This window comes from Sinohyriopsis cumingii, chromosome 3 (assembly GCF_028554795.1).
Source record: "Sinohyriopsis cumingii isolate HCF-2022 chromosome 3, ASM2855479v2, whole genome shotgun sequence".
NCBI lineage: Eukaryota > Metazoa > Mollusca > Bivalvia > Unionida > Unionidae > Sinohyriopsis > Sinohyriopsis cumingii.
This window is the reverse complement of record NC_142963.1, coordinates 66,802,320-66,820,179: the sequence shown is the minus strand read 5'-3', so window position 1 is coordinate 66,820,179 and position 17,860 is coordinate 66,802,320. Positions and strand designations below refer to the sequence as shown.

General features: G+C 34.8%; 1 protein-coding gene across 1 annotated transcript; it reads left to right on the top strand.

Moving 5' to 3' along the window:
* Window positions 1–6,744: 6,744 nt before the first annotated feature.
* On the top strand, window positions 6,745–17,214 carry LOC149803017 (uncharacterized). The gene is made up of 4 exons (XM_089952573.1): window positions 6,745–6,838; window positions 8,628–8,762; window positions 13,157–13,266; window positions 16,839–17,214. The coding sequence occupies exons 1-4, from the start codon at window positions 6,775–6,777 to the stop codon at window positions 16,965–16,967; spliced, it is 438 nt and encodes a 145-aa protein (XP_089808699.1). The 5' UTR covers window positions 6,745–6,774; the 3' UTR covers window positions 16,968–17,214.
* Window positions 17,215–17,860: the final 646 nt, after the last annotated feature.

Genomic DNA, 17,860 nt, shown 5'->3' with positions numbered 1-17,860 from the left:
AACTGTACGTGGCTGCGTCAAGGAACCACTAACAAATGTGATAAAAAATGTCGTGGAGAATATTGCAAAAAACATAATTATCTTATAAAGAAAAACCCTCATGCTGGTCCACGAAGTTGTGTTGGATGTAACAACGGCGTTAGAGGATTATATCAGATTTTCAAACATTGCGGTGGAGATCGATACAGAAGTTTGCGGTGGAGATCGATACAGAAGTTTAATGTTATATTACAGAAAAAGAAAAAAACATAAATCCAAAAATAGAAAAAGCACCATCAGAACTTGAATATTACTTGAAACATAGAACAAAAGATTCCCAGGATTCAGATGAAGATTCCCAGGATTCAGACGAAGATTCCCAGGATTATTCAGAATAACAATCTGCAGAGAGGGCCCGTCTACAATTCTGTTTGGGACAAACAATAATCGTAGACGTGGTATTGACCTCCATGAAGGGTCACTATTTTTTTGTTGTCTAAAAACAAGGGTGACCATTCCCTAAAGTGGTCTGATCGCCCTCTCTGTTGCTGTAACAGGTTGACGTTCTTGTCTTTCTGCCTGATTTTAATGTTTTGGACAATCTTGATATTTCCGGGAATATTGTAAACACTGTCATTGGTTTAATTTGTCGTATGCGGTTTTTGCGTAGTCCTGTTTTACCATACTTTCAGCGACCGCTTGTGCGCGTTGTGCAGTTCTTATGTCTTCTTCGCGTACTTCATGTTTTAATGCGTTTCCATGAACTGTCCTTCCGGAAATGCACAAGCGTACTCCATAACTGAAGCAGATGTATATGGTGCCATAGAGTGTGGCACATTTTCTATCCAAGTTACACAGCTCTTGTATCCTAAAGAGCTCTTGTGTTTGCTATATTCCCTATGCACAATTAATACGACCGAAGCATCTGGTTGTGGTTCATGCAGACGGTATACGCGCACACCGTTTAATTGTTTTTCAGTACAATATTGTCCGTCTCTCTTTATAAAGCTGACCAGTTTCTTGTTTAGTGTGACAAAATATTGTGGGAGAAGGACCTTGCATCCACGTGCCACAGTCATCCCAAAAACTCTCCTCTTATAAGTTTTCGTTGTCTCCTCATTTTGTGTATTGACAACTATAAAGAACACGTTTTCCTTTACGCAGGTGGTACACGAGGTAGTCTACTGTGATATTCATTTGGTTTTAAAAGTTCCCATGTACCTGTTATGTTCATAAACTTCTCATTCTTCAAAATCCCACTGTGAGGCCCAGCAATGGTACATTTACCCGAATTTTCAACTATTGGTTGTTGCTGTTGTTGTTGTTGTAGGGTTTAACGCCATTTTCAGCAAACGATAGGCTATACATGGCGGCCAGCATTAATGGTGGAGGGAGAACCCGGGAAAACACCGGAAAGAACCAGCGACCCACGAGAAGCTACCGGCTAGCTTTCTCACATACCCACATTGGCTGAATCCGAGACTCGAACCCACGCAGACAGAGGTGAGATGGCAGTGATCCATAACGGAGAGCGCTTTAGACCATTCGGCCACTCGGGGTCCCTTTAACTATTGGTGTTGATTCATTAATTGTAAAGGAAACATTGTCCTAACTGACCTTGTTTGTCTTTATTGATTCCAGTGCAAGATCATTGACGTCATCTTTTATCGTCTAGGCTGTTCTATCTGTTCGAACAATCGAGATATTTTGAAGCATTGTTCTTGAGTGACCACGAGGCGCGACGACAATGTTTCAGAGTCTGCCAGACACCGTCTTCAGATTGACGTGAGGGTGTGGACGCTTACATGCTAACGTCACGTTCATGTGTGTAATTACTGGAATAGTCATTGATGGCCAGGAGAATGGTTGATTCTGTGAATTTACTTGGAGGGTCACTGATGGTTGGGTTACTGATTGGTTGTTTGGGTTACTGATTGATGGTTCGCTGACGGTTAGAGGCTCATTGACAAAATCGGTAATGATGGTCGGGTTCCTGATTGATGGTTCACTGACAGTTAGTAGTTCACTGATTGTACTTGTACTGACGGTCGGGTTATTTATTGATTTTTCACTGACGGTCTGGTTAGTGATGGGTGTGTCATTTACATTGTTTTCAACCAAAGGCACGAAACGGATAGGGGTCCATGTTTTTCCTTTTTTGTACCAAAATAGCGTTCGCTGGTTTGGTTACATTGCTCCACATTAATGAAATCATATATCCATCTGACGTGTTGAAGGCCCTAAATGCCAAGTTTTTTGCCCCGTTTACAGCTGGAGAAACACTACGTAACGGACGCTTCGTAACCAAGGCAAGGGCATTCTAACAGAGCATCGGAATAATCTGGCGACAACAACTGAATACTTGCTCTGTGTCGATGCCCTAATATCACTGACTCTTCAAGCACCGTCATTAAAGTTGTCTTGTAGCGCAGTTCAACGGACTTGGATTCATTACCACACAAAAGGACTGAGACGTGGTTGAAAAGACAGTCTCCGTCCCCAGTTGTTCTTAATTGTATTCGTTTTTCAACATGGTACCTGAACAAAGACGTCAGCAGCAATCTCGTCTATTCGTATGCTTGGATGTTCAGCAGACTCGCAAGAAAAGTACCTTTAATCAATCAACAAAGCCTCCAACCAAGCAGAAATCTTTAGTTTTTCAATTCCAGTCTTAGCAGCCTGTTGTGATATAAAAAAACTTAGAAATCAGTTAACTATTTTTGATGAAAATTTGGAAAAACGAACACATAGAAAAGTCTCTTAATTGGAGATTGACATAATATAACAAATATGTTACATTTCATACCTATGTAACTATACGTTATTATTTGAAACGTTGATTAGTATTTACCGTTCACAAGTGCCAACATATATGTTCTTGTTTAAAACGTATTTTATTGCGAAGAAGATCACACGTGTGGGTATACAGAGCGAAAGGACTGAACATTAAGTTTTTCAACTTACAAGTGTTAATCCATTATAAACATAATGTAATCAATGAACATACAGGCAATATGTCTGGAAAAAGTCAAGACAGTTGACATACCTACATATAATTAAACATGAGGGATGAAAGAAGGATACAGCAGCGGTGATTCAAGTGGTCTGGAATGTAAAAGTTGAAATCACAATCATGATGGAATAGAAAGTAAACGTATCTTCTGAATCGTTTTGTGTTAATAATAAATTTCTTCAGTTCTTTTGTAGCAAACTATTTGTGTTTTTTTTTCGTTTGTTTGTTTTTGTTTTGTTGCTACAGTATAAAGTTCACTGCTAAAGAAAAGTCTATCAGAATCAGTATTTATTACTGATACACTGCGAAAAAGTTCATTTCTTGTTTTATTAAATTGTCTGCATTAAAATAATGGTCATTTTCTAATGGAAATCCATAAGAGCAAGAAGGATTCCCAAATGCTAAATAAATGTTGTGCTTTTCGACTTGTTTGTTTGAAGGTTACTATAGATGAACCAGTCCTTGTGGATTGTGGCCAATCGTTTCATGAGTTGATACGGTTTGGTATATATGATTTTTGGAACAAAGAAGTTCTACACTGATATTTAATATTGTTTCAATTGCGCAGATCATAACGTACTGTATCTCGCAAACATTGAGCCATCCCACAGACTACCTTAAAATTCTTTTTTTCCTAAACAAGTTTTGTCTTCTGCATAAAGGTTTCAAACAGCTAGATTTTGAGCTATAACAATGGGGTATTGGTACAAGAAGAAAAGAGGATAGCCCGAAGAAAGAAAGCACTACGAGATGTAAGAAAGAAAAGAGAAAGAAGTCTAGAGCAGGAGAGATTATGAAACAGCCGTATTGTAAGAGTATAATTATATGAATTATGGAGAACTGGCTCCATGGAGAACTCCTCCTAGGAGAACTCGCGCCATGGAGAAATCGCCCTGGGAGAACTCATGCCAGGTGTCAGAAGAAGCCGCCCCATGTTGGTCGGAGAAATCGCCCCACTACGCCTGGAGAAGTCGCTCCAAGGATCATAGATACTAATTCTGAGATGTCGCCACATGCTTGTTACGGCTTTATTTATTGTTGTTTTTTCAACTTAATAACTTATTAAATCCGTAAAATGTACAACTTTTCAACTTTTCCATGTGATCAACCCCGCTTCTGTACTTAACGAAAAAGAAGTGTTCTCTGTCCCGTTTTGCTCTGCTCTTCAAATCATTAGATGCATTTTAGCTGGAAAGATAGAGCGGGTGTAAGCATGATGTGACGTTTGCAGTTTTATATATCAAAGGGTTCCAACCTAATAACCAAATTCATCCTGAAATGACTTTATGGCATGGACCTATATAACCCGAAATCGACTGAACTGGTGGCTAATGCGCAGAATTCAGACGGTATCTGAAAGCTCACTTGTACTGCGCCCATCATTTAGTTTATTTCTTCCTTTTTGTCAGTGTTCGTAAATGTATTATTTCCCAAAAAAAACAAACTATTTAAAGCTGAACGAGAAGTTTGAAAAGTTTTCACTACTAAATTGCCAATGCAAAATAAACAGGATTACGTTATTTTATTATATATAACAAGGCCATGATCACGCGTACCAACGGAATTTTGTTACTTTAAATGCATATTTGAACTGCTCGACATACTTGGGACATAATGAGAAGATCATCTTTAAAAACGAAATTTAAATGTCACATTTAAATCCTGGACTAAACTGAATAATTTTTCACATGGTCCGAATCAGCTTGGAAGTTGGGCCGAATCAGCCAGAAATCTGGGCCAATTCAGTCAGTAATTTGTACCGAATCAGCCTGGTCCGAGTTTGAGAGTAATTACCACGTTAATGAATAATGTTAGTCTAACAGATATATCAATCAAGCTAGTTAACAGAAACATTTGTTTTTTAAAAAAAATGTATCGTACTGTTCTGGCATGTGTTGTTATAAGAAATCTAACGAGTTTATATGACCACACAGACTTTCAATTATAAGTGATTTATTTTTGTATTATCGACATAACACAAACAAGATGAATGCAGAATAGGAAGGAATGGTTTATTATACAACGAGTGGAAAACAGTCTTGAACGTAAGTGTGGAAGACAAAATGCATATTCATCCGATGCAGTTACATACAAAATCCAAGGTGCATACTAAATTGATGTTGGAAACATTGAATGACAAAGCGTAAGCATGTCTTTAATGTTATTTCATTTGGTAGATAATTCCTTACTTTTCAAAGACGGAGAAAAACAAAGAGTACAAAAATTGAGGATTGTTCCAGTACCATTGTTATTATAATTTTACGATGTAAATATCAGAGTTCAACAACGATGTAAAGTAAAGATTTCAAAACGAATACTTTTTGCTACAAATATTGTAAGATTTTTGCCGTATAACTGTCAGCGATAAGCACTGATGGAAAACAACGGCAATATTTTCCATATTATGCAGTACCAAGCGTAGGCTCGTCTAAGAGAATGGGGAAAAAATGTATTCCGATACGCGCTGAACACATTCAATCAATGCAAAGGTATTCAACGATCTATTTGACAATCTGAACCCTCTACAAAATGACTGTGACTACTTAATAGTACGTTTGATAAAATAATTACATTTATTTGAACATCGATGAAATTTAAATAATTTGCGCACGGGACTTACATAGATTTTGTCAAAATGGGTTAAGGACAAAAATATTTATATCTGAGTTGCAAACAATGACGACTCATGGTTTTGTATGCAATCGAATCAATTCCAAACACTTCCGTAAATGAACCCCTGATATCAACAATATTAATTTTTAAGGAAGTGTTCCTGTTGTTTTAGTTGATGTCAGCAACTCAGCAAATTTGGGTACAGGTGCAGCATATATTCTAGAACAGACGGAGTGAAGCCATCAGATAATCAAAATGTATATCAGTTATTCAAACCAAGGTTTGTTTCTGTTAAAAAGGGTACTCGCTGATATAATTTAGATATTACTTAAATAAGAGGCAAAAATTAAATTCCATTGCAAATAATGGCGTTCATTGAAAATAGTAAATAAACAGTTACAATGAACAGTCTGCTCTTTGATGGATGGAGACAAAACATATGAGGGAAATTAGGAAACAATATATTAATCTGTTATATGATGTAACAATCAGGGCATGAATTTCCTACCATCTTGGGCGAGTTTCCATGGGGCGAGTTCTCCGCATACCTAAGTATATAATAGGTTTACATATATATCTTATAAAACTAGTTCCATAAATTTTGTTGTTAATGTAAATGGGTAAATCAACAACAAAATGTACCAAAAATGTATTTTTATTTGACTCCTTTCCTGGAATTTCTTTTACATTATAGTATTGTCGCTTCCATTACAGCCCATTACTGTGTTTAGGGAGACCGTCGGTCAAATACTTGAGCGATATTTCAGTCACAACACTTACGAATGAGGTTGCGCTTATTTTTCCCAGTTTTTGTATATTTCTTATTATAGCAACAGCTGCTACCAATTTTGTTACTGTATTCATAGTTCTCTTAGATTTTGGCGTTCTGCGGAAGGCATCTTACAAATCTAACAAAATATTTGGTACAGAAAAATCGAGATCAACCAAGAAGACTCCCTACCACAAAGTAAACCTTATTTCCTCTCTCTTCTTTATTTTACTGAAAAAGTAAGAACTAAATTTTAAACTTTTCATTTAAAATAATTATTCAAGAAGTGTACCATTTAAAGACTTTGCATCATACATTAAGCAAAGAAAATTACTTCCTCTGGTTAGAGATTACCCCCCCCCCCAAAACGGAAGTTGCATGTGTGGGTATCCGTAACAAAATGTCGTACTTACTTGTGCGGCAAAGTCTAGCACTTTTTGAGGAGGATTTCAAGCAAGAAAATGGTAAACAAAATGTTTTGACATATTGTTAATAATTACTACTATTAATTTAATCTAATTAAAATATGCCGTCAAACTCCCAAGACAAGAGCACAAATTAGGCGTACTCCTACAACGTAAACACATCACCCGATATTTTTGTTCTGAGGGGTGATGGTTCTTACCGCCTAACTAACGGCGCTGTGTAGGCTGTTTTGATGTCGACTAACAGTGTAACGAAAGGCAAATTTTCAGAAATGTCACACAACTGGCAACCAAAAACGAAGCTTTTCTACAAAGTAAAGTTGTAATGATTTTGTCAGACTTTACTTACCTAGTCCTACAATGTAAGACATTGCACATGTTTTTGTTTAAGTGATATGTCTTACTATCCAAATAACTGACTTGTATAGCGTGTTCCGATGTCAACGACAGCGGAACGAGTAGTCAAAGTTTCAGGAATATCTCACATTTGGCAGCAACGTGGAATGAATTGCCCACTGAACTTAGACACAAAGACACAGTGATCACATTCAAGAGGGCTCTCAAAACTCACTTATTTCCACTGTAAGAACAAACTTAAAGACCTAATAATGTTTCCTTCCTGAAATATTCTCAGCATGTTTTTTATTTTTTAATTTTTTCTAATTTCATGGTGTTTGTTTTTTTGTAATAATTATGTTTTTTTTATCTTATAGGTGTTGTTTAATGTTGTAAAGCGCTTAGAGCTTCTAAAAATTAGGCGCTATACAAAGTCCTCATTATTATTATATATCAACACTCTTGACCACTAATTTATGTGTGATTATTATACTTGCTGTGCTGTCTTTATCCTCGCAGAATGAAAATATGACACTTGCATATGGATGCAATTTCATGTTCCGTTGATGTACATTTGAATTTGTTGCAATGTGACAGTAGTCGAGGTATGTCGAAGTAGGTTCATGTGGTGGATATGTTTCTTGAATGAAATGAAATGTTGCTTTACAGTCCCAATAGGCATAATATATTTTTATTTGTTTCGTTGACGAATACTATTTCAAATTAACCCAATTTTGGCATTCCTGGCTCTCATCGCTTGCCAGCCAACTGAAATGTAGGCCAACAAAAGTTGAAAACAGGTCCATTTCTTTTGTGAGAATTCAAATTTATTAGAGAAAATAAATCAGGGTAATTAAAGTCTGACAAAAAACAACTTTACTTTGTAGAAAAGCATCATTGTTGGTTGCCATTTGTGTGTGATATTTCTGAAAATTTGATTTTCATTAATACCATTACCCTCCTCAAGAACAAAAATATTGGGTGATGTATCTTACATTGTTTGACTATTAGTCACCCTGATGTCTTTTCGCTAATAAATTCAAATTCTCACAAAAGAAATGGACCTGTTTTCAAGTTTAGTTTACTGGAGATTACTAATACTGTCTGTACTCACTTATAAGTTAAATCCAAGTGCAAACTGCACAGACCCATATCTGCCATTGCATAATGTGCCAGAAGATCCTGGTCTGTGCAGTTTGTTAGGAGTAATCAGTAAAACAAGCAAAATATACTCTGATCTGCAGGTGCATTGTGCTATTTCAGATGAGGTTCTTTGTTTGCAATTTAACTCCATTTATAATTGAGTATATAAGGTACTTTCATAGATGTGAACAATTAATAATCGGTTACAATTTCTTTCTTTAAAATATATTGACATAGAAACAGATAGGTTTTAGAATGAATTTTTTGTCATGAGTAATAAGGAAACACTGAAATGTTTTTAAATTTGCTCCTATATACTCTTGAAATGGCAAAATTGCTATATTTTCAGTTACACAAAAGAGGAAAAAGAATAATGATCCAATGAAATTGATCAGTACCAGGAAGTGGGGAGTGAAGAAGGAACTGCAAAAGCTGAAAACTCGACAAAGAAAGAAGACATCTTCTAGTACAAGTTCATTAATAGGTACTTACCTTGTTAGCAGAGGTTGTCTTAGCTTTATTAATTAGTCCTTACTTATATCGATAGTTGGAACTATATAATATTTTCAGTATTTGCCAGATACCAGCAGTCAGGCACTTGGGATGAGTTATTTATTATTTCTGAAATAATTTTTACCAAATAACTATTTTAAAATATTTCTACTTGTTTCATTGATTTTATGTGCAACAGTGCCAAAAACCTACCGTATATGGTATAACAGTACCAATTGCGCAAGTCCAGGTGGGCGGAGCTTAAGGTGTATGGAACATTGTATTCAGAATTAAAGAACAAAACTAGCTGTGATTGGTGCATTATGTAAGACTTGTACTTTCTGTTTGGCTTAAAAAAAAGTTGAGCCTCTTGGCAACATGTGAGTTTGTGTTAATTTCTATCTAGATCATATTTTGTATTTTTTATGATTTTTTTAAAATATGGTACACATGACTGAAAATGTGCTTGTTGTGACTAGATAACTCTTACCCCTGTCTAGTTCCAGTAGAGTTATCTCTCTTAAATGCAATGGAGTACCTGGTTATGTCATTGTCAAATTGACAATCTAGCATTGTTCTATATGACAGCGTGTGACATGCATGCCCAAGTAGGACAGAAAGTATATTTATTTCACAAAACATTAGCATTGAGGTATATGGAAAAACAATTGGTACCGTGATACCTAAAGGAAAGAATAGCCTCACAGTGTTTCCATAGAAACGCATGCATGTGGGCGGCATTTATGAACTATACTAGTTTGATGTAGGAAAACAAATGCATGCTGAACACTTTTGGTCAAATATTGAAAGTTCTTTAAGAATAAAATGTATGAAATCTTCAGAAAATAGCACAAGATGGCTTTGGATGGGGACTTTTGATAACTATAGCTATGATAGATATAGACTTGTGTTACCTGATGCCTTTATGTATGTGCTGTTACCTCCTAGATTGGAATGCATGCAACAAAATAAGTTATGTAAACATAATATAGTTGATTTTGGTCAAATATTGGCTATTGTACCTGCAAAAGATGAAAAATCATGTGTACATAAACAACTATCTTGTTCTTGTAAGGCATGCCATAAACCAGGATAGAGAACACTCTAAGTACACTTGTAGATAGATCACTTGTACCATGTGGGATGTTCTGGCATGAGTAATTTTTAAGTAATTTATTAAGGATTTGGTATTCCTTCCCATTTTGATTTGAATTGTCCTGCTCTAATTGTTCCTTTTTTTTTTACACTCTCCTGCTTTGAAATTGTTCATGTAGTTAGTTCAGTTCTCTTGCATTCCCTTTTGTTGAAGTAGCAGTGAATACCAACAAACAAGACCAGTTTCCTTAAGTCAGCATTTCCCATTGGCACTTGTATAAGCCCAATTATAATCTACTATTGACTTTCAATTAATCCTATTTCTTTCTGTCAAGCTGCTCCTGTGGAATTTCCATGTTTGGTCCAACATTACAGAATGATAACCATTTTAGTCACACAGTGCGTATTCATTCCATGCAAATCCACACTGTTCTTGAAACTTTGAATCCCATCGCAAGAATCCAAATTGGCATGAGATGATATCTGCATGGTTATGGAAGGCTGCACTCTACATGCCGGCATTGTAGAAAATATGAACTACGTGATATGAAAGAGCTGCGTCATCTTAGAAATTAAAATTACATGACTCTTGAGGTCTCCACTAAACATAGGAGTCTAAATGTTAGGTTCTCACTTTGCCAGTAATGTATTTTGAGATAATTTAATTGCAATGAAGTTAATACAGGTTGTTGATGAACTCATCTATATTACATGGATAATGTATTCAAGGTTACCACACCTTATGTATATCATTCAGTTATCTCCCTTACACCAGTCATAACATTTCAAGGAAATAAAATCTCACATTTTCAGTGACTGATTATGAAAATAAAGAGAAGATTTGTGAAGTATTATATTAGCCCTCAATCTTGATGCAAATGTAAGTAGAAGCAATTTGATAATTTCTCACAGTAAAGTTTACAAGTTTAAAAACTGATAAGGTATGTTCTGCTTGGCTCTGAGATAAGTTTCTCTCTATCTTATGCCAATTATTATCAAATTCTTATGTAGAAGAAATATACTTTATATGTATCTATATTATCTAAATTATTCACCCTTTTATATTAGATGGAAATGAACACAACTTCACTTGAAATTTGGGTCCTGTAAGGGATGTTATAGCACAGTTGCCTTTGGGCTGTCCTTGGACCTGTTGGGCCCTGCCCCATATATTTGTCCAAGGTAAGGTCATCAGACTTTCACTTCTCATTTTTCGCATTGCTGATTTTGCCACCTTTAATTCCTTTATCATAAGCTACCTCTCCCTTTTAGATAAGCACTTTCCTCCTGTTTTTAACTCCATTTGATGTGCTATACTTAGTGTTTATATTTGGCATTTTTCTGTATTTTATTCCCCTAATTTCACCTCCCAATCCAAACATAACCACTTAGAAGCTGCGATTTACTATATTTGGTGACTGACTGGCTTATTGAAACAATTTTATTCACATTACAAAGGAGGAAAGCTTACTATTTGTGTTACAAAGAGGATGGGTAGGTGGACCTTTGTGTGAGGACTGGTGGTTAGTGACCTCTTGTATCTGTAGATAGTGTAAAGTGGTCAAAGCTTATACTTTATAATAAGATTGGGTCATGTCCACCTGTCTCTGATGTTAAGTTCTGCACCTACCAAACAAATATAAATTCCTTTCTTTTAGGTGAATTGTACATTTTGAAGTAGGACAGGTGCATACTATTTGGTACATTGACCTTTGACCTAGTTATTACATAATATGATATAATGTGATTTATCCCATATCACCTATGTGAAGTTCAATAATTGCTGATATGAATAAGATACAACTCATAGTTGAAAGAATTCATTTTATTTCAAAAGATGATTTTGATGGTGAAGCAAAAGTATGAAAACAATAGTTCAAACAGCTCAATGACATTTCTATACACATTCATATAAGACATAGGTTAGTACCTCATCAAATTGTTTTTCACAAGTGAGACTAAGTATATTTGTTACTTATACAGTCCCGAACTATTTCACAGATTATTGGAAAAATTAAGGTTTGCTATAGGTATAACAGTACCAATTGCGCAAGTCCAGGTGGGCGGAGCTTAAGGTGTATGGAACATTGTATTCAGAATTAAAGAACAAAACTAGCTGTGATTGGTGCATTATGTAAGACTTGTACTTTCTGTTTGGCTTAAAAAAAAGTTGAGCCTCTTGGCAACATGTGAGTTTGTGTTAATTTCTATCTAGATCATATTTTGTATTTTTTATGATTTTTTTAAAATATGGTACACATGACTGAAAATGTGCTTGTTGTGACTAGATAACTCTTACCCCTGTCTAGTTCCAGTAGAGTTATCTCTCTTAAATGCAATGGAGTACCTGGTTATGTCATTGTCAAATTGACAATCTAGCATTGTTCTATATGACAGCGTGTGACATTCATGCCCAAGTAGGACAGAAAGTATATTTATTTCACAAAACATTAGCATTGAGGTATATGGAAAAACAATTGGTACCGTGATACCATATGCTCACTTATAAGTGTAGTCCAACTGCAAACTGGATGGACACAGACCTGCCATCACATAATGCACCAGCAGATCTGGGTCAGTGCATTACAGTTAGGAGTAATAAGAAGAACAAACAACATAGACCCTGATCTGTGTGTGCATTATGCTACAGCAGATCTGGATCTTTGTTGTTTACAGTTTGGCTAGACTTATAAGCAATTACATACAGAACTATTTTGAACCTTTTATTTTTGATTACGATGATTGTTAGTTTGATAGGTCAACAGTGTACTGGTATTATATACCTAGTGATTGAGCCAGTGATGGCAGGTTTCCAGCACCATATGATGTTGAGCCATATTAAAAGAGCTTTTTTTATCCTAGAAATTATCATTCAAATTTAATGCCTCAGCTATTAAGAAGAAAAAAAGTGAAGGGAGTTAGATGAGATGATGTTGTTGTGGTTTATGTAAATCTCAGTGGTCTGCTTTGTGCAGTTTATTTATGACTTTGCCATAATATATATTGGATAATTAATTCCTGCTGGACAAATGCAAGTAGTTAGCCATGAGATAACTGTCCTTTCTCCATTTATGTTGTGAACAAAAGGGAATATTAAAAAAAAGAAAAAAAAGAATTAAGCGGCTTTAAGGATTTTAACAGTTTTATCCTTCTTCAAAACCACACTTTCTAGAGTTACAGTATGTAAATAATAAAAGACATTGCAGCATATTGCTTGAAATGTGGGGAGGTAATTGATGGATTACAAAGAAATTAGAATTTTTGTCTTCAAGTTATATCTTCTATCTTTAGAAGCATTCAAGAGAAAAAAAGATGAGGATTACACAGATGATTGTTTATGCATTCTACAGAGACAATCAGCAGAAGCTGGCAGCACTCAGACCATCAAAGCTGCAGAGGCGGTAAGTTAACACTGGTTGTTAGATGAAGTAATAGCTTTTGATCTATTTTTCTTGGCTTTATTATGAAAGAATTTTCAGCTGGCCTAGAGTTTTACACTAAAATATGGAGTGATTGGTGTTTAGCATCAGCATCATGGCAAAGATTTGTATTTCATGAACCTTTTACTGTAGCAGAAGGTGGCATATTTATTTTTTACTGTCCATATGTACTTTGTAAGTAGTATGCCTTTAGGGTAGGAAAGAAGCGGCAGTTTTAGACTCAGAAGGTCAGAGGTTAATGTCACAGAGATAGAAAGAAGGAAAACTTCTATCCTAGGTACCTTGACTATTCTTTGTAAAATTGCTTGCATTTGAGATAGGAAAGATACCTATTAATTTTTGGAGTTGAAAGGATATTCATCAAGGTCACAGTGACTCAGAGGATAAAATGGCTTCACACATTAACTAAACTTTGTTCAAAGTTTGCATTTGATACAAGAAATACACCTATTCATTTTGGGGTCAAAAGGTTAAGTTCACACGGACTGGGAAAAAAAGTGGAAAATTTGACAGCATTCAGATCTAAAGAGCTTTCATGGGTACAAATGTCAAACATGGCAGCTATTATGAAAAATAGCAAAACCTTGATTACAATGACTTCATCTCAAAAACTACTTTGCGTAATTTAATTAAGTTGGACAGCATCCTGACATGAAGGGCTTTCAAGCTTGTGCCATAAAAAGTATGCTGATCTAACATCGCATATTGCCACCTTTATTAATAATAGAAAACCATTTAATATCTCCTCAAAATAACAGACTTGAACCAAATTTGATGAAAAGTATCCTGGCACAAAGGGGTTTCAATTTGTATAAATGATACTGACCTGAAATCAATGTGACAGCTGTTACTAAAAACCGAACAATCTTTAAATGACTTTTTTCTGAAGAATAAAAAACAGCTTAAGAGATTTTGACCAATTTAACAGAAAGAACCCTGACATGAAAGGCTTTCATGTCTTTATCAGAGATCCTCAAACTGCTGTATTTACTGGACATATGCAGTAGATCAGAGGTTTTGACAGGCACATAATATGAGCAACCAAACAATGGATATCAACTTGTCTTTGATTGGTTTATCCATTTAACTGCTAGATAAACACCTTAAGGAAAAATTCAAAAGCTTACTAGGTCTGAGTTTGAGAATGTTTCTTTGTTGGATAAGCAGTAAAGCTCTTTATGCTTAATTCAAAAATATGGGAAGGTCTTACTTACAGTGTCTTTGACCAACAATTAGTAGATGTGTTGTTGACTAACGTATATACACTTGAGTTTAATCAAACTGCAGACAATATATTTGGTGATTATATATAAAATTTAAATGAACATTTACAAAAGGAAACATTTCACATCTGTTATTCAGATAATTTACTCACATAAAGAAAGACATAATGAGAAGACATCTTTTCTACAGAAACACAACACATCAAGCCAGATTCTTAAAACAAACTCTTGTTTATGTTAGAACTGAAACTTTGAATTACAGTATATATTTGCATATAAGCAGAATAATATAGGAAAAATAAAGGTCTGGAAGAAGATGGGTTGGCTTATCCATGGGTCATGGTATAAATGTTAAAGTTTTTAAGATTCTTTTTTTGTGGACTATCATAATGCGTGTAAATCTTGGGACACAAAAGAAATTGACATATATGCATTTATACATTCTGGGTGTCCCAACACTTACTAAACTGTTATAAACTACCATGATTGCTTTTATTATTATTTTGCATGTGCATATTTTCTGTGTTCTCCAACACGAAATTAAATAAAGGTAAATAAAGACTTCATAATTAATGGGCCATTTGAGTTTACCCTGGTACTTGCATTGTGCAAATTATGCTTAGCATCACTTTAATCCTTGTTTATTCCCAAATATATTAGATGCAAATTTTGCTTTATTCATTGCTTAAATTGTATTCTTCCAGATAACACTTCAGTTAGTCGGTAATAGCTGTTTCTTTACATTGATCCACACGCTCACAAGTTACTATTTTTCAATGATATAAGTGATGCTAGAAATGAGTTAATCTTTATGAAAAGATGTACATGTTCAAGATACATAACCAGCGTAACTGTTACTTGTTCAGGAAAGAATGGTAATAATAAAGGATAATATCCTGAATATAGCTCAACTAAGATTATCATCATTCTTTTTAACTTTTGTGATTTAGCTGAACAAAATCACAATTTTCCACACAATGGAAAGCTGGATGTTTTGACATCTCCTTTGTTTATAATTGGCGGATTTGTCTTCTGTTTTTCATCAGCAACAGAGGCCAGTTAAATATTAAAACCCTGAAACTGACTAGGGTTAAGAGGGAATTTTGACCGGCAACCATACCAGTACCTTGATGTGTAATAGACTTTCACTCAATAATATTAGCACAATTACCGTACTTTTGTAAAAAGGGGAATAAGTTCACTTAAATCACAGCAGACTACAACTCGGTTTTTACAGTATTAGCATAATTTTCGAAGCATTATTTCTAAAACTTCATTATTGTATTTTGGAGATATCATTAAAGTTTAGTGCAGTTGTGCCCATGATTCCAATCCAAGGGATGTACTTTATTTAGCAGTATGTACTTCATTCAGTGTGTGTTCAAACCTACAATGTCCATTCGGTGATGCCATTATATAAATACACTCATTAACCAAACTGCAAGCATTGAATCAAACCCTATTGTTGTCAGTTGATGTCACACTGGGATCACATTTTAATGAGTTAGGTATTTAAAATTTCAAGGCAAAATAAAAATGTAACTACTGGAGCATCGATATAAATTGTCTAATGCAATAACACGTAAACAAACAGTAATTGAGTCATAAGGGAGAAGTTTTGTTACAGCAACCTGTGAATGCTCAATTCTTGTCATTATCGAATCAGGTTATACACAAATCTGAATTAGGCAGAAGCAATAAGAAAACAAAATTAAATAAATTTATTGACTTTTGAAACAAATTTATACCATTTCTTTGCAGTAATCATTCATGCCAACTCCAAGAGAGGTATACATGTAAATTATGCTAATATAATTTTGCCTAAATAAATGCATTTAGAACTTGTTGCATGCATCTTGTGATGTCTTAGGCTCGTGGGTTGGCTTGTATGTGGGTCAATCACTTTTATATGTTTATACCTATTCAGTTTGCGGATTTGACTTGTATGCGAACGTGCTTATGCTTATACACAAGTATATACTTTACTTCAGTAAACCAGTGAAATTATTATGAAATTTCAGGCATCATGTCACATTGTATTATATCCAAATTTGTGTTACACAAAACATGCTTATACACAAGTATATATGGTACTTCATTAAACCAGTGAAATTATTATGAAATTTCAGGCATCATGTCACATTGTATTATATCCAGATTTGTGTTACAACGAAACATGCTATAGTCAGATCAACAATAGTGGAAATTTCTACAGAAAATGTCTTGAAGCTGTGTTAACTTGTATTGGGCTGTTATACAAATGTCACCAGGTGAGTGATCTGATGCCTGTTTGTGACTCTTATTTTATAGGTTGTGGAGCGGGAGAAAAGCAGGTTGTCTAAAAACATGAGGATAGAGAAGAAACCAAAAGATGAGTCTACAGTGTTTACAGACCGAGACTTTGATAGGTTTGACGAAGAGGATAACTTCTTTTCTTGACATAAATCTGAAGCCTTAGAAATATGGACACTAAATGTGTAATGTCACTGGGCACATTCTAAGGGATTCAGCAGACTGGTGATGCACAATGCAGCAGCAAATTAGTTTTGGACAGACGACCAAAGAATGGAACAGAATAGAGATAATTTTCTTTTCCTATGTTAATACAGAATAGATTTCTGTGTGTGAACCCCCCACCCAATTTTAGCAAGTGGAAAGTTATATTAAAATGATGTTTTCAGCAGAATTTTTATGTTGTCTAGTATGTTCTGAATGAAATTGATACTGATCTGACATCCAGTATGGCCACAATGGTGGTTATCTTGAAAATCTTGTTATTGCTATTCCTCTAGAATTTATAGGCAAATTGACATAGGGTTTTCTTCAAAACATTTTTTTTTATGATATCTACCATAATGACAGTAAATCTAGGGACACTGTTAATTATATTTAAAAGTAATTCTTTTATGAGCTGTAAAATATTGGGAATGGAAATTATAGCAATTGATCAGTGTATTTTATCGATCATAACATCATTTTAAAATGACGAAGCGGTTTTTAAGGGACTATAATTTTGAATTATTACATGGAAATGTTATAAAATATAATAGACATGATTTTTCTCAGTTTTAAAGCGGAATTTTACTTTTCTGCTGAGTTGAATCAGATTTTTCTTGAATAGTCCATTTTTTTTATATAATCTTCGATTCTGTTTCTTAAAAACGGTCTTTTCACTCCCGTTCCGCAACGACCCTTGTAAATTATTCGTTCCTTGTATTAGCAGATGACTTTTGTAAAGAGTATTGTGATTGGTCAAAAGTTTACATTCATACAATGAATCTTCATGTAATGGAAACTATTGACAGTGGAAAGAAGAAGCATGCTTGCAAAAC

What these genes read in the sequence shown, in the direction of transcription:
- LOC149803017 (XM_089952573.1), top strand. Translation starts at nt 6,775, where the DNA reads ATGTCGTACTTACTTGTGCGGCAAAGTCTAGCACTTTTTGAGGAGGAT. An exon ending in TAGTACAAGTTCATTAATAG is followed by an intron (nt 8,763 to 13,156) that starts GTACTTACCTTG and finishes TTCTATCTTTAG; the next exon opens with AAGCATTCAAGAGAAAAAAA. An exon ending in CCATCAAAGCTGCAGAGGCG is followed by an intron (nt 13,267 to 16,838) that starts GTAAGTTAACAC and finishes CTTATTTTATAG; the next exon opens with GTTGTGGAGCGGGAGAAAAG.